This window comes from Melospiza melodia, chromosome 9 (genome assembly GCF_035770615.1).
Source record: "Melospiza melodia melodia isolate bMelMel2 chromosome 9, bMelMel2.pri, whole genome shotgun sequence".
NCBI lineage: Eukaryota > Metazoa > Chordata > Aves > Passeriformes > Passerellidae > Melospiza > Melospiza melodia.
In genome coordinates this window covers 28,916,789-28,936,473 of record NC_086202.1, presented here as the reverse complement: position 1 = coordinate 28,936,473, position 19,685 = coordinate 28,916,789, and the positions used below count along the sequence as shown (strand labels likewise).

The window sequence follows — 19,685 nt, the reverse complement described above, 5'->3', positions numbered from 1 at the left end:
GTCATGCAGGCAGCTTGTAGACTAGAAAGTAAAGCTTTGGGTGCCATTTCTTTGCCTTTTTAATTTTTTTAAATAGGCACAAAAACTTGGGATCACTGTCCTTCCCGAGGTGCCTTCTTCAGCCCCCATGAATGAGCAGCCTGGCCAGCTCCTCTCTCTGGTAGGGCTCTGGTGGTGCTAGAGCAGAATCTCCTCATTGCTGCCCTGAGTTTCCTTAAAGAGCTGGGCCAAAATCAGGTGCCTGCCTGGGCATGGCCTTTGACAGCCTGCAGTGATGCCCTGCAGTTCAAAGCATGCTTGGGGCATCCTTGGGGTGTACTGCTGGCATCTTTAGAAATGTGTTTATTCAGGTCTCTGTAGAACACAGAGAAGTGGGAGCTGACTGCTTCTGGTCCAAATCTAGGCATTGCCCAAGTGCAGCATTCCTCTTCCCACAGCTTTCCAGAGGCAGTAGAAGCTTTTTCAGAACCTTTCAGTCGTGGAGGGGGAGTGTGGAGAGTCACACGGTGGTGTATGGGTACAGGAGCTTTGCATGCACTCAGAAACCCTGGTTTTACTGCACCAGCAAGAAAAATCCCTAAGGTCACACAACTGTGGCCTCCATCCTTGAGCATTTCTTAAAAACCACTCCAGAATAAACAGCTTCTGAAACCTGGTTTGTTAGCTTGTGAGCAGGAGACAAACAGTGCACTGTGTGCTGCCCTTTGGACAACATAGGATGTGTTCAAAGTAGTTTCTGTTTTGGAGACTTAAAAGATTATTTTTGTTTTAGCCATGTTATGTGAAAACTAAAGCATGTTGCTTGCAGGGCCTCAGTAACCAGAATTCAAAAAATGTCTTTCAAGTCTGGGGGAAGAATATTTACAGATGTGTGAGACATCTCTGGATTTTATGTTGCCCTGAGAAGATTCAGCCTGATTTGGCTAATTGCACTTCAAATTTAAATTTAACTTAATTTTTACAACAGATTCTGGGTTTTTTTTCTTTCTAGAAAGAAATGCTAGTACCATGTTAAATACACTGGTTTTGCTTGGAGAGACTTTTGGGTTTTATCTGAAAGAAATCGGACTCCCTTAAAACACTGATCTTCATTACAGTGAAGCATGCTGCTAGGAATACTGGGAAAGGTTAAAAACAGCAGTCTTGAGGCAAGCTGCTGATTGTTCATATTTGTGCAGAGAAAATATGGTTCCTTATTTACTAGATGCTTGCTCTGTGCTCATCCTAGTAAAAGATCCTCCTGCAGGCCTTAATACTGCTGCTATTTTACCTCCCCTAATGAATATTCAAAAGCTGCAGTCATTGAGGACTCAGGTGGCAAAAATAGTAAGATGATTGAAGCAAGCCTTGACACAAAAGCCTAAAAGTACATTTCCAACTACATGGCAATAATGCCGATTTCCCTTTCTGACCACATAAATGAACAGTGCCAGAAAATCTCCCATGAATTAAATGCCTGTTTCACACACCAGTGTGATTGCATCTTTCTCTCTGTATGATGTGTTGTAATAAGTATGTTTGAAAAAAAAAAAAAAAAAAGGGAAAAAATACAACAGGGCTTTCTGTAATCCTCTGTCACAAAATGTATTGGAATTGAAAAATCGGTATAAAGGACACACTGTTAAGATATGGCAATGCATGCATTGTTTTCTACATAATGCAGTCAGAGTCTCCATGGTAAAAAGAAATTTTTATTTTATTTTTTTTGTCACCATCAGCAGTTAACCTAAAGTAGGAGCTGCTCCATTTCATTATAGGTTAAATGGCTTACTACACAAAACTAGCTGAGAGACGTACAGCGCTAACACTGCATTTTTTTAGTAGCTTTTAAACATGCTCGAGGATCAGTGAAGAAAAAACAATGCAGCATATGTTATTGTTCTGGAATTTTTTTTAATAGAAAGCGCTCCTTTTCAGCATTCCCCCTTCAGTGGAGTCACTTAGACACTTCCAGCTGGTGGCAGGGGATACAGCCATAATACAGCTTTCTCTGTCCCAGCTGTCTTTTTCATTACGTTAAATGCATTACGATGGCTGCACTGCTTTACAAAGGCTCAGGTGCAGGAAGGTATAGGAAGAAATCTGCAACTATGTGTTTTTGTAGTGACTGCAAGCTCCTGCGAGATCTCTGAATCCTGAATGTGTTCCTGGCTCTGGTCACAGATCTCCTTCCAATCACTGGAACATTTGCTGTAAGGGCTGGCTAAAGGTGCCCGAGGAAATCACCTTTTACAAGGGAGCATTGTTGTAAAGGATTTTTAATGCATTATGGCTCACGCAGCATCACAGTTAAAGAAAAACAGGGATTTAGAAATAAATGCTGAGGAAGAAACTGAGAAAAAAAGAAAACACAGGAAAAGATCCCGGGATCGGAAGAAAAAGGTATCTAGATCTGTGCCAAATTCTGAACAGGGGTTCTTTTGTTTTAATTTTCTTACCTTGCAATTGAAGTATTAAAAGCTTGTTCTTGCCTGTAACTTGGTAGCTGTGGGAGTAATTTGCTAACATTGTAAAATGTCATTTGTAACCACGGCTGTGGGGTTTGCAAAGCAATTGAATGTTTAATTGGATATTAGTTGATTGCAGTGATGATGCAGAAGGTGTGCATTCGTTTCCCACTTATGTTACTGTGATATGAAAACTGTCTGTGAGTTGAAAATAGTTTGTAACCATCATGTGGGGTTTAATGCTGAGCTTTCTCGTAGGTTTTATAGCAAAGCATAGCATAATAGTTTAGTCTTACATGCAGGTTACTTAAAAGGAATGTGTGTAGAGGCAGATTTTTTTTTTCTTTGTGTTGGGACTGTGTCACATGTTTGGCTTCTGAAACATCCATTTTTGGGATAATGTTACAGAAATAAGGTGTTTCAGTGTTTCTGTTTTTTCCTTAACGGTGAGCTGTTTAACAGAATTGAGCTGTAACAGTCTGGTACCAGCAACTTTCTTTTGTTAGGAAAATACGTGGCTGAGATTACAGAGCCTGGTTTTTCACTGCTGTAGATTTGTCTTAGCTGCAGAAAACCCTTCAGCAAACTAGGATCTGAAAAATTCAGTAGGCACTGCATTGCTCATTGTTCAGGTCAGGAGCCTCTGTGTGATTCCAGGCTTACTGTTTCTCTCTAAGGTATAAAGCAAAATAGTTATGGTTTGTGGCATAATGACAGATAAAGAGGCCAGCTACTTTGGCAGCTCTGAGGCTGTGTCCTTATAAATGACACCTTGTACTCTGCTCCATGGAAATAAGGCCCTGCCACAATTTCTTGTCTTTGGCTGCATTTCATGATAATTTTTTTCAAGAACATATCAAGGAGCCGGCTGCCTTTAGAGAAACCTGGGCATGTAGTATTTCTGTGTGCCTTTGTGAAATCCCCCTAAGGGGGGGACTGGGTAATCTTCATATGCTCAGAGAAGCGATGCATGTGCTTCCTAAATGACATGTAGGTTTCCTCTAACATATGTGCATCTTTTGCTTGGGCGAGAGTCAGCATTTCCCTGCCCTTTTCTCTTTTCCCTCTGCTGTGGCAGTCCTACACCTAATGAAAGGCACTGAGAAACCCACTGCCTTCTGTTCCAGCCTGCACGTTGGGAGACTCTTAACATGCTGCAGTACATTTGCTGCAGCCAGCTACAACACTGGAGGCATTTTCTCTGTGTCAATGTATAGGCTCTTCTGAATCATCTTCCAGGATAAAGGGCAGTATGAAGATAAGTCTCTGTCTTTGAGGTGAATTTTGAGGTGCTGCTGTTTGAAAGCAGCCTGAAATAGTGATGTTTTTCTTGGCTGCTGTTTAGGTTATGTGCAGGTTTGTAACGCTGCTGTCAGGATGGGTTTGCCCCCAGCTGAAAACAGCCACAGCAGTTAGGAATTAATTGTAGGAGCTGTCCCCTCAGCCCATATTTACCTATGGCTTGTGAGCTAAAATGTAAAGTCTCTCAGCTGAATCCACTCATGCTGCAGGGAGCCCACGTTGTTCTTGATGTGCTCAAGTTTAACAATAGCATGCCCAACCAGATCCATGCACTGTCTTTGTGTAAGGGAGCTTCCTCACAGCTCGGAATTAGAACAATATAGAAGGGATATGGCAGTGAGAGGCTCTTGATTCAGTGAGGTGAGACAATTGCTTTGTGGACAAAAATGCTTTATTGTTTATACAACACTGCTGTAGAGAGGAAATCTCTCAGCAGCCAGAGTGGCACATGGATAAATATCTGCCTGTTAATCTCAAATATATGGATTTCCCTCAGTGTTTTATTTCTGCATCTTAAGAATAAGAGAGAATAGAGAGCTTTTGCTCCACCAAATGCTTTTTATTTTTTTGTTCTCCCTCCCTATGGAATTTGGTAGCTTATTCCAGTTTCTTTCTGAGTTTCCTTAGGACTCTGCAGATTCAGGACAGGTAGAGGCCCTCTCTAGTAGGAGAACAGAGCAAAACCCAGCAATTGCTTCACTTAACTCTCATATATTTGGGCATCATTGTCATGTCAAAGCCATGGTTTTGTTACCCAGTACATAGGGCGTAGGAAGTCCAATAATTTGGTTTGCCATTTTGTGCTTTCCTGGCTATTTAAAACATTTTCCCCCCAAATTTTCCACTATGAGTAGTGAGTCACTTCTTGTTCCTCTGCACCACCCACAAGCAGGCAGTACTCGGGGATTTTTTTGTTGATCACATGATACTGCACAAAGCTTACCCTTTGCTTAAGCAGCATGCAGAAATATCCTTTAGAGCCTTCCAATCACTTTGGAACAACAAAGAATGCTAATGTTTCTGGATAATTTATACAGTAAAGAGCCCAAGGCAACCAATGGTTAGAAAGTTAGGCTGGTGGGATCAGCCAGTGTCTTAGTCCTGTGTGACACTAGCAACAGCCATGCTGATTTATGTTCCTGTTTAGTTGGAGGATGGCAGTCTGAGGGGAATATTTCACTGCTTTTGACTGGTTAAGCAATTTACAGTGCAGTAACATTCCTGTGAAGGCTTGCTTTGAGACTTGGATGAGAGAAATGACCTTTTAAAAACACACACAGAACAACAACCTGCGTTTTGCCCCATCCCATTTAATTTCAAGGTGAGATCTTTTCAAGTTGCCCCTCTTAGCTCTGTGGAGAGGCTGTGCTTCTGTGCCCTATGGCCCCAGCACACTCCCATTTCCTTGCATTCAGGACATTGCAGGCCTTTGCTGAAGGTTCTCAAAGGCTCAGAGCTTACCTGGCTTAACTCGGGCAAGAGAAAGGGAGAGGGCCAGCAAGTGAAGGATCTGCATTGTACAGGTTTCCCATTTATTCTGTTCAAGTTCATATTACAGCTTCATACAGCTCTGCCTCTGGATGGTTGTGCAGTGTCCTGCACTGAAAATAGTTTGAGTACATCCAAGGGCAGACCTGAGCCTTTAGTGGCATCACAGAACAAGGCAAGCCACTCTTAAAAATAAGATTGATAGGATAGCTTGCTTGATACTTGTCAGTGCAGCTCTGTCATGTGTAGTTTTGTTTGTGAAAACTAGAAAATGTTTATCCTATAATAATGTCTGGACAGAAATTGGTTGCTTAGTCAGTGCCTTTCCTAAAATAAAGGTGAAACCTCTGAAGGGTTTTTTGTGTGCTCTGTTGGGTACATATCAGAAGAGAAGGACAGGTCTTGGCACACAGTTAATGATTTATGTTTTATACAATATTTAGTAGGACTGAAGTGATTTCCATTTACGTGTAGTGCTCAGGAGCACTTGTGTTCTTTGGGAGCACAGAATAATTTTATCATAATGCAAAGCCTGGCTGCTGCTGTCCCTGAGATGTTAAAGGCTGTTGCTGTCACAGCCTCTGCTGCTGCAAACTTGTGGGCAGCAGGGAAAGTAATCCATGAGAATGTCACAAATCCTGCTAATTTCATCATAAGGCTCACGGTGTTGGAAGGTTTTACCAAACTCTCAGGTACGCTGCAAAAATTGCCTTGCAGTTTCCTAATGGAAATGAGTGGAAATGCTGTGTCAGGAATGATCAGCCTGTAGGTGTTGCAGCTGCTTTGAGGAGCTTGTGCATCCTCTGGGCTGGGCTCTGCTGCCAGCTCCAAGGGCCTGGGAGGGATGGCTTGGGCTGCCCAGCCCTGCAGAGCTGGGAGCTCCTCCCAGGGGCAGCAGGACCAGGGAGGGCATCCTCATATCCCACTGGGGGAATCCCACTTTGTCCTTTCCCCTCCGCACTCCTGGGGCTGTCAAACGTTTTACAGATCTCTGCCATGTGAATGTTTTAATACAAATGGCAATTTGCATGTGCAAACAAGTCTGCCAGTTACCAGGTAAAGCTTTAAACTCAGATAATAAGTGAAAATCCCCATTCTTTTTTATTTCAAGTAATTTCATTATTTTTAAATAAATCTCTGTCAGAGATCTGTTTCCTGGCTTCTGAACAGCTGGACTTGAATGTTGTAGGATCTAGATACGCTGAGAATAAGTGATTGTTCTTTCATTTGTGTTAAAGCACAAACCAGGCAGATGTTGTTTTAACATCTGGGAACGTGACCTATAGTAAGGGAAAAGATTGTGTAGATTAAGGGTCTGAAAGAAAAATTGCTAAGTCAGTGATCTTTTCTAAGTGTGAGAAAAATTTCAGTCATATCCTTGATTTTGGACATGATGCTCTGTCAGAGGCAAATCTAATGAAATAGAAGGGTATTTCTGATAGAGGATTGGGGGCACTGGTGGATGGGATATCTACCAACAATGCTGAATTCTTACAGCATGGAGCTTGGTGGTGAAAGAGTCCTTCTATTCAGCTGGAAAAACAATTCCCTCTTTGAAGATGACCCCTAAAGGAATGAAACTATTCCATTGTTTTGTGTGGGGAGCACTACAGCATCATTTGGAGTGGGCACTGCTCAGCGTTACTCCGTTGTTTATAAACCCAGAAAAAATTTTGCGCCGTTACATTTTTATTTAGCGGGGTTTAGAACATTTACCTTTTCCTTTTCACCTTCCTGGTGCCTCGGGGTTGTGCTGTCACAAGGGATGGCCATTAGTCACTGTGCAAGTGTCAGTTTGGGTTAAAACCTGTGTTGTGCCTAATGCTTCCAGCTTGTGGTGGGAGGGGATGGGCAAGAGCAGGGAGGACCAACCATGGGCAGCCTCACTGTTAGAGGGAGGTGGCTGCACAGCTGGATTTACAGCTGGACTCTCAGGCAGTGTAAATCAATACTGCTGCTACTGCCTGCTTGGTGTTAGCACACAGTCTTTTATCCTTCTGGTTTTTCCGCCCAGGCTGGCTTGGATTTTTGGTGGGCTTTGTGTTTTGGGGTGTTTTTTTTAAGTGAGAGTTGAGGGAAGGGGAAAATGGGATGTTCTTGAAAGCAAAAGGAAGTGCAAAGATAGTTAGTGAACAATGATTTAAGAAGAAAAAATATTCTTATATGACTGAGTGTATGAATATTCAACCCTGTGCCAAAAGTCAAAACTCTGCTAATTTCAAGCTCTTAACTTGCCTGAATTGATGGCTTCAGGATAAATGTTGCATACTTTGATGCTATTCCCTTTGGGCATTCACTAAATATTTGTTACTGTGAGCCAAAATACTTGTCAAGTAGTGGAACTGACTGAGCTACCTGCTAAAATTGAGTGTTAGACTCATTCAGACCTGGTTTGTCTGGAACAGGGAGCTGAGGGGAGGAGGTGGGTTGAGAATTGGGCTGTTGGTGGATGTGATGGAGCATACGTGGACAGAGGAGACAAACAGAGAAAAAAATAAAGTGTGAGTTGTAAATTGTATTAAAAAGAAAAATTTCTTCTCAGACAAGGCCTGATGTATTCTCGCAGTGATTTGCCTGAAGTCCAGACAATAGAAGGCTGGATTTGCTGCTGCTCAGAAGTTGGTGCAGGCCATTGTTAGAGTCGTACCAGGGATTTTGTGGCTGAGGAGTGGGACTGGCACAGAGCTGCTGCCTTGTGAGGGCAGAGCATGGAGCCTCCAGGCTTTGATGGGCCCCTGTGCTCCTGTCCAGCTGGAAACCTCTGGAGGCCTTTCAGAACTCTGTAAAATGATCCCTTGATCCCTTCCTGTTGGACTGGGACGTGCTGGGGGGCACTGCAGGTGATGAGCTCAACATCTGGCACAGCTGCCCCAGCTTGTTCCTCACTGGGTGTTACCTAACCCAGGCTATACCCCTGCACCTTGAAGCCAAAACTCCAGGTGCCTTCAGAGGATAATTCAGTGTGTGTGGGGCAAGTTAAAGGAATGCCCTTGTTTTCAAGGTATTGAGTGTTCTCCACCCTTGCAGCTTCAGCTTTGGCCATGTTGCATATCAGGCTCTGCTATCTCTAGTGGATTTTTGGGCTCATATAACACTTAATTTTATTTTTTTTTCTTGTATCTGTTGCCTGGTGTGGTATTTTTGTGGAGTTCTGCTTCGTTAGTGCTCTACAGGGTGAATAATTTCTGACCACCATGGAAGAGATCAGCTTCTCTTATTTTTTTGAGAGATCACGGTATGGTAACTTGGAAGGGAAATTCAGCATGATATTTCTTTAGTATTTATTCAAAACTAATGTGGAAAGGAGAACTAGATTGAAATAAGAAGATTGTCTTGTTAATTGAAAAGAAAATTCACTCTGGGATGTATTTTATTTTTTTATAAATCATAATTTTGCCAATAAGCTGAAAGCTATGACAATTTAGTAATATGAATTTGTCACATAGGATTTATTGTACTGAGATTTACACAAGCAGTTGCCTTTGTATTGTGTACCAAAACTAAAACTTTGTTTTGCTTTTTTAGTTGCAGAAAGATAGAGGACATGATCTATTTCATAGCTGCCTTCATCTGAAAACTTTAGACAACTTATGATTTTGTTTTAAAAACCTGAATTATGTATTTTACCCAACATTTTGTTTGTTCAGCAGTATTCTATTCACAGTTTTGGATTTCACCTTATTGGGCAGCCAAATGCTGTGATATCACAGTTTATTTATAATTTTTAAATCTCAGTTTGAGAAGTCATTTCAGCATCTTTTATTTTTTTCATTGAACAATCATACAGAATTAGAATGTACAAGGTAGAAGAGTTCACTTATGTTTCTGATACTGCAGTCCATATTTATCCAATTGAAATCAGTGGGGTTTTATGAAAGAAGTTACATCTTGGTAAAAGTGGTGTATCCATATCCTGTGATAGCACACTGATGAGTGCAAGCAGGAAATGAAGGTCTGTACCTTAACAGGAACCCACTGCCCCATCATGGGCATCCAGACCCAAGGTCTCCATTTAATTCATGGGTGCTATGTTGTATTTCACAGAGCCTGCTGGAGCTGCCTCAACAACATCTCCACCAGTGCCATTAAGGCTGATGTCTCTGGTCACCCCATCTCCACCAGGAGCCAGTCAGGCTCCCAGGGGTGCCTAGTGCTTCACCTGTTAAATTCATAATTTAAATTATAAAGACAAACCCCTCTGTGATCTTGTCACTTGCTTCCCTTGTGAAGAAAGGGACACTTGGTCTGGTGGGAGGTGTCCCTGCCCACATCAGGGTGGTTAGAACTGGCTGATATTTATTATATTTCCAACCCAAGCCATTCTGTGATTCTATGGATTACATTCATGTATTCCACACTCATTTGTAATACCCCTGTAAGTGCAAATGCATAGATGAGATAAAGGTGTGATGTGTCAGTTGTTTGTATTTTTGAGATACAATTGTTTGTGTTTTTGAGATACAATTGTTTGTGTTTTTGAAAGCAGTGGGGTATATATGGTTGTTCTGTGAAATGCTGCCAGCTCAGCTCTGAGCTACAGGCCTGTCCTTAACCCTCCAGCCACTGCCTCTTGAACTGAGATGCTTTTAAGTACCCAGGCTCTGCTGGAGGAAGAGAAGAGTCAGAGGAAGAGACAGGTAGTTGGGTTGTGAGTGCCAGGAAAGGATTTCCTGGAGCTGCTGAAGAGGCTGTTCTTGCATTATTGTGTTTTCAGAGCAGATCCTTGAACTCTGGTGGACTGTGGGCAGCTGGTAGCAGATACAAATCCAAGGACTTGCAGGGTTCCCCAATGGTGAAGAGAAACCACAGGGTATAGCACAAATACCCCTCTGCACTGATGGTGCTGTGGCCTGTCAGGCTGGGATGGTGCTGTGGTACACAGCTGCTTGTGTGGCATCCTTGTGCTCTCCTCAGTGCTGCTGCCCTCTGCAAGTGCGGGATTTACACACAGCAAAGCTCCTTTAATGCACATTTGGCGTGGGTTTGTGTGTGTGCTGGGGGGCGCTGGGCTCAGGGCCTTGCCTGGGACTCCCCATTTGTGTGTTCTGCACCAGTGCATCCATGGCCCTGAGCTGGGCACCCCCAGAGTGTCCCTGCTTCCCACAGGGAGCCTCCTTCTCTCTTTGGGACCACCTTCCCTGGGAGAGGTGGCGTGGGGCTGCAGGGGTTTCAATCCAGAGGAGCTGTGTTCCCTTTGCAGTGGCTCCAGGAAAGCCTGGCTCAGCCCAGTGCCAGAGCTGCTGGGTCCTTAGGGACAAGCTGTCCACAGAGTTGTTAACAGTGTTTTCAGAAGTGCTGTGTCTGTGTGAATATTTTGTTTCTTCATTTCTGTAATTTACAGTGATTCTGTTCCATTGCTGTCATTGACTGCAAAAAGAATTATGAATCCTGTTTTTAATGAACGGACAATTTGAAAAGAACAAGTTGCTAAAGCGAAAAGTTTAATGGTCTTTTTGAACTTGTCTCTTTTCCTTTAAAATTCTTCAAATTAAAGTATCACCAGCAGTTTCTGCATCACATTTTTAGTTCACAAACCTCAGAACAGTTCACAAAGCTCAGATCAATTCACAAGTCAGTGTGGTTGTTGATATCTAACCTTTCAGTTAGAGCACCCTTGTTTGCATATTCTAAAGAGCATTCCTTAAAGGCAGTATAATAAATAGAAACCATCTGACACTACCCTGCATGTACCTCTAATAAATGCTACTTTGACCTGCCCTGTTTCTTGCTGTTAGAAGACACAGTTATGGAACTCACTTTGTGTTCAGCGCATTGGTTTATTTTCTGGTGAATTGTAAATGTCAGGCTGCAGAATAACTCCATCATTGACTTCCCTTAGTTAAACAAGATTTCCAGTTAGCTGGGCTAACTGTGTTGTCCCTCCCTGTGTTCTCTCCAGATGGGTGAATTTGAGGATGTGCTCCCTGGCCTTCTCCGGGAACTTGCAGAAAAGCAGAGCTGTGCAATATCAATTGGATAGGTGCTCCTTCTGCTCCCCAGCATGAATTTATGGAGCATTTTGCTAACAAAAGACAGAGGTGGAACTGAGGCACTGACTGTGGTTAGCTACAGTCACTTTTCCAGCATTGAATCAGAGTGTCTTATAAATACAGGCATTCAGGGCTTTAGATGAAATTCCTTCATAGGTTGAATAATTTTATTTTCTCCCACACAGCTTTTTTTTTTTTTTTCTTTCTCCCATAATTGCATTACCACTCTTTCTGGACCCTACTGGGGCATCTCTGAAATTGCAGTAATTTCCCTTTCATTAGTCACTGGCTGAATGGTGAGCATTTGCAGCCATCCCCACAGCTGAATGTACCATTGGCCCATGAGGAAAAAGTGCTCTCAGTGACCTGTTCTCCTGCTCCCTTTGGATTTGTGTGAATGTGGCAATCACCCCTGGTGCTGAGGCCGGTGTTTTCATGCTCAGACCGTAGGAAGAGTGAATGCAGATATTTTTCACGGACAGATTGCTGGCTAGAGCAGGTGGGGGAGCCACGCTGGGCTCGCTGTGCCCAAGGGGATGGATCTCCCAGGGGACAGAGATGTGCACCAAGCTCCTCGTGGTGCAGAAAAGAGGCTCAATCTATAAGTGAGTAAATGCAGCATTTTTCTGAAGGGCTGAGGAGGCCTCTCTCAAAACAGGCCCTCTTTTTTTTGGCCAGGCAGTAGCAGACGGTATGTTCTGGAGGGTGGCTTCAACAAAACAAAACTCTGAAAAGTTGAAGCATTGCATAGTGAAATATTGCTGAGAAGTGGGTGGCAAAGGTTTCCTCTATTACATTTTTACCATTTAAGCAGAAAAAACATCTTCAAGGAGAATTGGTGAAGGCGCTGGATACCTGCAGTCCTAGTTTTTCCTGCCACTTGATTTAATATGAAACCACCACCACTTTGAAGCTGTTAAACATCAGAATTCTGATAACTAAAGACTGCTGTTTTTCTACCAGCCTGAAAAGATTAAAAAGATGTTGAGAGGAAAACATGTCTCATGACAGTGGGTGCACAATCAAAGTTTCTAAGTAGGGCAGCCTGAGGAGCAGCCAACGCTTTTTAACAGTTATGGGAAAGTGTATGTTTTTTGATGTTCCTATCTGATATCTTTCTACCTTTTTTTTGTACTATCAGGCTGTCTGTTTATGCTCAAAGAAGCCTTAATAAATGTTTTGCACACTCAGCATACACTGCCCACATAAAAGAGGAAAAGTATGCCAACTTCCAAGTCATCCAAGCAACAAACATAGAGTAGGGGGTTCACCACTGACTCTTCCAGTTTCATCTTAAACACTTTATTTCATTGCTGGGCTTTTTGTCCATAAAATATCTCCATGTTTTTGTGCATTTTAAGGATCTCTTTTCAAATGTCAGGCGCTGGCTGTTTTTCTGTTCTTGATATAGAATATATTTTGTGTGTCTTGCATAAGGTTCATGGCTACAAAATACAAAACCCTGTGCAGGATTTAGAATATTTCAATGACCTTTGAGGAGCTGAGTGCTGTCCTGGTGTGTGATCTATTGGCTTTGTCCACAGCTATCAGGAGCATTTTTGCTGGTGTTTTAGCATAATTCTGGAGGAGAAATACATTTTTTTAAAGAATTGTGTGCTTTTTGAAAAGCTTGTGGTGGAGAGGAAGCATGCATGATAACAGTTCTAATTATGGCTCCTGGTATTGAGCATAAATATCCAATTTACTGTTTTTAATTATACCAAGCTTTTGATTAAAGACTGTTTTAGAAGGACTGATCATATTAGGTAAGTTGCAGATAGAAACCCATACTGTTTATGAAGATTTTGTAAAACTCTTTGGAATTTTTTCTGTCCCCCACCCAGTATACAGAGAAGTTATCCAAATCCTGGTTTTAGAAGTGCATGTGTTTAATCTAAAACAGCCAAATAAAGTGTATTTTATAATGTTGTATGTATCTCCTTGTTGGCCTATGTGCTTGTTATCCTTGAAGCTAGACTCACTGAATTGTGGGCAACTCAGAGGTCCAATTAGCAGAACCACTGAACATATGCAATAAATTCAGCTTGAAAGGCCACATGCACAATCTGCCTTGGGTTGGAAAGCCAAGAGCCGCTGTGACCAAACAAGATCCGCAGGGAAGCTGCTCACAGTTTTGGCCCTTTGTTCCCAGCAGCAAGGCTGCCCCTTTCTCCTTGCTTACTACCAAATGCACATGAGCAAACTGCGCTGGTGCACTTTTAAAACTAGTCAGTCTGAGGGAAGATGAGAAAAAATGAGTGAAGGGATTAGAAATAGCCTTGATGTTGAAATGGGAGCAGCATTTGGATGGGAGCAGCAATGGCAGAGAGGGGAGGAATGACTGAGGCAGCTGACCCAGAAGTTTGGGTTTATTTTGGCTGTAACTAGGTGCTGGAAGATGCACTCCTCATTCTGAGGAGCTCCTCATTAACTCAAAATGTTTTCCCAATGCCAAGTCAGTGGGTGAAACCTGGGAGAGAAGGAAGGAGAATAGGAAGGACAAAGTCAGCAACAATTCACCCTCTGCTGGGGCCTGGGCTCCCAGCCCTGCTGAGTCCAGGGCGGGCTGCAGCTCCTCTCAGGACAGTGCCAGCATCTCTCAGGGGTGATCCTTGCCTGCTAGGGTGGCCAAAGGGACATCTCTGTTCCGTGAGAGCATCCTCTGTACTGCACATGAGCATTGCAGGGCTGCTGCTCTCAGTGCATGGCTGCAGGGGCACTGCAGTGCTGCTTGTGAGCCCCCCTGCCCTGGCTGGGGGAGGGAGTCAGCCCTCAAGGTGGGCAAAATGACAAAAACCCTCTAGCTGTGGATGGCAGCGTGAGAGATTTAATTGTTTGGGTGGCATCCAAGCGGTTGCATCTGATTAAGTCCTTGAAAAGATAATATCTGTTACCTGGTTGCATGAATTTATACAGGGGTGTAGAGCATTGTGCTTTGTCAAGGTGCACATGCAAAGAGTTAACCACAAATTAATCAGGGCTTGTCAGGTTTAAGATATTTCTGGTACAGTGTTGAACAGTTAATGTACGCCCACAAAATAGCAATTGTTCCCTAAAATTGTAGTCTGCTAACCAAAATATATTCTTTTTAATTCTTCTTAGGGTGAAAATGAAATTCAGCTTAATGTCTTTCTGTGTGTTTCTTTTTCATTTGCAGTAAAATTTTCTCACATTTTCTTGACAAGTCAAAATCTCTGTCCTAGTTTTTGTAAGAAATGCTCTCTGTGCCTTTCTATTTCCTAGAAAATAGTTGTCCAAATGAGTTTTCTCAGAAAGGAGCAAAGGTTATGCCCCAAAAAGGAAAATTAGGTCACAGATTATATTCATTTTCAAACTTAATAATATTTTAAGGAAAGATTGAGGAAATACACAAAAAGGAAAAATAAAACATGAAGGAGGGAAGCAGGAGGAGATGGGGCAAAGCTAGCCAGCAAAATTCCTGCCAGAACTTCTGGAGGCTTCTGACTGGAACTTTGCAATGCATTGGGTCCTCCTGTTCATTCAGTTTGGTCTGTTTTAGTTATTCAAAATACCATTTTTTCATAAACATGTGTGCTTTGTAGTGGTTGTTGATTTTGTTAATATCAGTTATTTTGTGCATTTATTGATCAGACCATTCAGTCCCATGCCTTGGATAGTTTTACTAATGCAAACATAAATTAAATATATGAAGCCTTACTAACACAAGGGCTGCCAGGAAATGGTTTTATTTCACAGGTAGCCAGCTACTGTGATTCAATAAATGCCATTGTCTGTGGCTCTTATATTTGATAATTACAGATTAGGGCTGCATAGATTTAGGGAGCATTTTCTAGCAGTAAAATTTAGGTTTCACATGTAGTGACCTTATTTTGAGTGCGTCCTGCTGCTTGGTGAGGAGACCTTGGTGGCTGCTCAGGGGAAGGGTGGTGGCAGGAGAGGACAAGGTCAGAGGGAAATGGGGGGGTTTGCATTAACCAGCCTCAGGATGACAAGATACACGTGTTGGAAAGGGCACACCACAATGTTTAGTAGCTGAGAAATAATTATGTAGGATTTTGGACTGCCCTCTGTGCTGAGAAAGGGATGAGTTGTTTTCAGGGAGACTCTGCTGGTACTGGATGCCAGCAGTGCAGTCAGGGGAGCAAGCCTGCTCCTTCAGCCTTGCACTGTTCATGTACTGCTGATATGTTAGAGAAAGGTTTTCTTCACTTCTGATTATATTAAGAACATCAGGGCTTCACTTTAAAAGGTGCTGCAGGCCTCCTTAGTCTGGTTACATTGCACATGGAATTTTCAAAAACCTGAGAGCCATGAGCCAGGGTATTGTTGCCTTTCCTGGGTGACGCTGGCAAAGGCAGTGGGAGTGCACATGGGAGTCCACACTGGCAGCACAGCCTGCAAAATGAGGGGGATTCTCATCAGAAAGGGAGGACTTAAATCTTTCCCTCTAGAAAACCCTCTATTAGAGCAAGGAAAACTTCTCTTTGCTTTTAAAACCCTCTAGCTGCTGAAGATGTTTGTGCTATTGCAGTTGAAGTGCATGGGAGAAAATGATGCTGTGTGCTAGGCATAGGTTTTGGGTTTTAGAAAACAATAATTTTGCAACTAGATAGATTGATCAGCTTTATGTGTTTAGTTGATAGCAAAGAAAAGCTTTGGGCAGCTTCTGGTTTTGAAATATTTCGGTTTTACTTCTACTTTCAGACAGAAAAGCAGCTGGTGGAAAGGTGTACTGTTGTTTCTCAGAGCTCACAAATGACTAAGCAAAGTGCATTCTGTCTTTGCTTTTGTTGTCATGGGTCTGGTTAGTCAAAAGTGCCAAATATTCTGGCTCTAATCCAGCCAAGTTCCTAAGCCTGCACTCAAGCCCATTTGTAATTGGGGTGAGTACAGAGGCAGCACTGAGTACTTAGAGCTGAGACCAGTCTGGAGTGATGTTTGGTTACCTTATCAGAAGAGGGAGTTGTCAGGAGGAAAGGTCCATCCTGAAATGCTCTGGGTATCCCAGCTCTGAAGGATGTGTGTGAGCACCCAAGAGCTGGAGTTGACATCATTTACCTTGACTAGTAGATGGAAATCTGATAAATTCAAAAACTTGGTATTTCAAAGACATTATTTTCTTCATATACATGTTTTGAAAATCGGTGTTACATTGGTGGTCAAACACTGTGAGAAAACCCTGAAGACAAAAACAGTGATAAGTCCATTATATATGGCATGGAAGGCCAGCTGGCACTAAGTCACAGTTGAAAATTTCATTCTTTTTATTGATTTAATCATGCTTATTAAGCAGGTAATTAACTCATTATATGGATAGTGTTACAGAGGTATTAATCCTATTTGTAAAGTGTAAGTGTATAAATTCTCCTTTGGGTAGTTAAGTAAATAGTAGTAGTTTAGTAGTTAGTTTGTATGCCACATACAGCAGTAAATTTGGAAGATATTGGCCAGTGCCTAGCAGCTAATTCAGGCTGTTTTTTTCAGCTAAGAGATTCTTAATTTGAAAAATACAGAGTTTAATATCCTCAAAGTCACAAATTTAGGCTCAACAAAGCATTTAAGTCAATAACAAGATGAACATATTCTGGAAAAGTATGAAGAAATGAACACCAAACTAAACAACCCATAAAATGCTCATTAAGTTCTGAAAACTAAAAGTTTCATCACTTAACAGCTTTCTTTTGACTTATTGAACCATAGGATTTTTTGTTTGTTAATTTTTTTCTGTTTTGAAATTTCTTTGCAAGTGAAAATTTTGATTACATGTCATTTAAATTCAGAGAAGGATTGCTGAAATAATTTCTGTGTAATCTAGTGGGGTTTTTTCCCCAGATTATTTTTTTATTGCTGTGAGCAAAGGGAGCCTTTTCAATCACTCATGCTGCTCTCTTTGTGACAGCCCTTCAAATACATCATGACCTGATAGCAAAATCAGCCTTGTGCAAAGTATTAAGGATCAACTTACCCTAAGTCTGCAAGTGAAATGAAACCTGAGCCCAAGGTGATTGCATTAAGCATGTGCTGTCATTCTTGTCACATCTGTGTTCTGGAGACTCAAAAAGCAGTAAAATGGTTAAATATCAGTGATATTTAGAAGAGTGTGTTCTTGGTGACATTGCACAAGTAGAGCTCATCTTGTAAAGCAAATTAATTTTCCAAAGTGTTTTCCCAAATCCAGGGGTGAACCATGAACATCTCCATTATCATTAATACAGGCATTTCACGCTGTGTGCTCCTCCAGCCACCGTTCCATTCAGCACTCACTAATTACAAATCACTGAAATCTGGGCTGCCTGCTGAACTGGGGTGAATTATGCATCTGCAGGTTCAAGGTCCTTCACCTTCCCAACCCCTGAGGGGGAGGCTTTGTACAGAGGTGGATGTCAAGGGGAGGCCAAGGGTGCAGAAAAACACATCAGTTCTGCAGGCAGGTTGATTTACATTTGTGTGTTTCCCTTATTTCAAGATAATAGACACATTTTTTTTTTTTGTGCTTTGAAACCTTTTAGACACTGATTGAGGTCAATGGAATCAAACTTAAGATGGCGAAGAAGACTGTTTAAAATCACAGCTATTATCTATTTTAATTTTCTCTTCTGGAGTGTACCCCAAAACATTCATTATGTGGAGGGTGTAATCTCTGAACAAATGACATGGTGGAATTAATGAACAATTAACTATGATCATACGTTATAAACAGAGCTGATTAGAATCCACACATGCCTGGGCTTTAGAAAGACTCTTTTTTGACTCTGCTTTGTGTTGCTGAGATAGGACCACACAGCTCTCATTTCTTATTCATTGTGTGAGCATAACATCATTTCCTCTGAGGTAAGGCTACATCTCTTAGTTTTCATGGCAACCAAACAAAGAATTAATCTCATCTTCAACTTACTATGTGTGAGGAGGGTAGGGGAGAGGAAAATAATGTGTTTTCCTCAAATCCATTTGTCTAATATGCTGAAGTTATTGACTTCCTCCTAAAACCTGGAGACCAATATCCCACATGTGATAAATCAGAGTATTTTCACGTGATAAATCAGAGTATTATCTTCAAAGCTGGAAGAAAGGGAGTGTCTGTCCCCAGTAGCTGCAGCTGCATAGTGGTGAGTGCAGCATGGAATGCAGTAACTGCACTGTGCAATTTACTGTCTTCATTAAGTCAGACGAGAGTCAGGTGAACTGTATAAACTCCATCTGAATTCACAGTGGGCTCCTTGCGTGCTATTTACACTTCTTCCCTCTCTATTTAACTTCCACATGTAGATGTTTAATAAGAGAATACCATTAGAAACTAGGATGCTTTCAAAACCATCATGTCAGATACTGTGATTGTGAGTATTTTTAACCTTAAAGAGAAGGTGCTTCTGGCATTTTAAAATAGAAGCAGGCCCTGGGCTTCCCTAATGTCATTGGGGACAGGCGAGGATTTGTTTCAGGAGCTGCAGTGCAGCAGCAGGCAATGACTGGACACACAGCTTGATGATTTTGCATCACACAAAGGCACTGGCTTCCCTCTTGTCGCCTCACTGCTCTGATCATCCTGAGAAGTGAGACAAAAGAAGTGGCCCACTGTATGCTGACCTTCACTGTAGGAGCAGAAACCCTTCGTTAGTCCATCACAATACTCGATACCCTCAAGGGTGCAATGCATTTAAAACTGGGAAATTTCACTTGCAGGAAGCAGGCATGCAAAGTTTCCATTACATAAGGAGAGGTGGAGTTTTACACATGTACTCTGTGTGTATCTGTGCTTCTCGAAATATGTATGCTTCAGGGGTGCTTAAACAGTAACTTAAAGAAGAGTTCTTTAGTCAGAGACCATTATTATCTGAATAATTCGTTTTCAAGGGATAAAAAGTTGTTTCTGAAGTAGGAACAGGTCAGTCAGGTGCAGCACTGTAAGTGGGGGAATGGTTGGTTTGAATTAAACAAAGATGTGTTCAAATGGTGCTTTTCATATGCCTAACATGCTTTTTGAGTGTTCTCCACCAGTAGCATTCTGTGCTGATGGGGGCTACCTGCCAAACACTAAATAACTGGTCTGGAGGGCTTTTAGCAAAACCCTCAGAATTCTGAGGCCGTTCATGTTCATGACATGGACTGTTGTACTGCAGGCTTTGGTGTGTCCCCTTTGCAAGGGTGAATGTGGAGGGTGTTAAATCTGTGTGCATTTGTGCAGGCGCTCAGCAGTTCTGGGGCTGGAGATGCAGAGCCTTCAACCAGAGACTGGCAGTGAGTGTGAAGTGGGACTGTGGTCCTGTTTGCAGGTCACAGAGCACAGTCCTCAGCTGGACATCACAAGGGAACACTGCAGATCAGCTGCAGAGAGCTGTGGGGGTGCCTGGCTCTCTGTGTTCAAGCAGGAGGGAAAAAGTGTAACAGGCTGAGATGGAAGTCCAGGGGAGAGCAAGAGTATATATGTACAGGAGATAGCAGGTTTGTCCTTCTTGGCTTTTGTGCAGGCTTTGTCCTT

The 19,685-nt window shown here is 42.3% G+C and overlaps 1 protein-coding gene across 6 annotated transcripts in view; it reads left to right on the top strand.

The window, feature by feature from the left end:
- ANK3 (ankyrin 3) overlaps positions 1–19,685 on the top strand; it is a 335,607-nt gene that overhangs the window by 142,279 nt on the left and 173,643 nt on the right. For 2 of the 6 annotated variants that reach the window (XM_063164029.1, XM_063164025.1), the window contains exon 1: positions 1,723–2,382. The exons of 1 other annotated variant lie outside the window; for it this stretch is intronic. In XM_063164029.1, the coding sequence (XP_063020099.1) occupies positions 2,269–2,382 (114 nt within the window). In that variant the 5' untranslated portion in view covers positions 1,723–2,268. Of the gene's footprint in view, positions 1–1,722; positions 2,383–19,685 lie in introns of those variants that run through there. 3 more of the 6 variants (XM_063164030.1, XM_063164028.1, XM_063164031.1) reach the window with 3 other exon arrangements.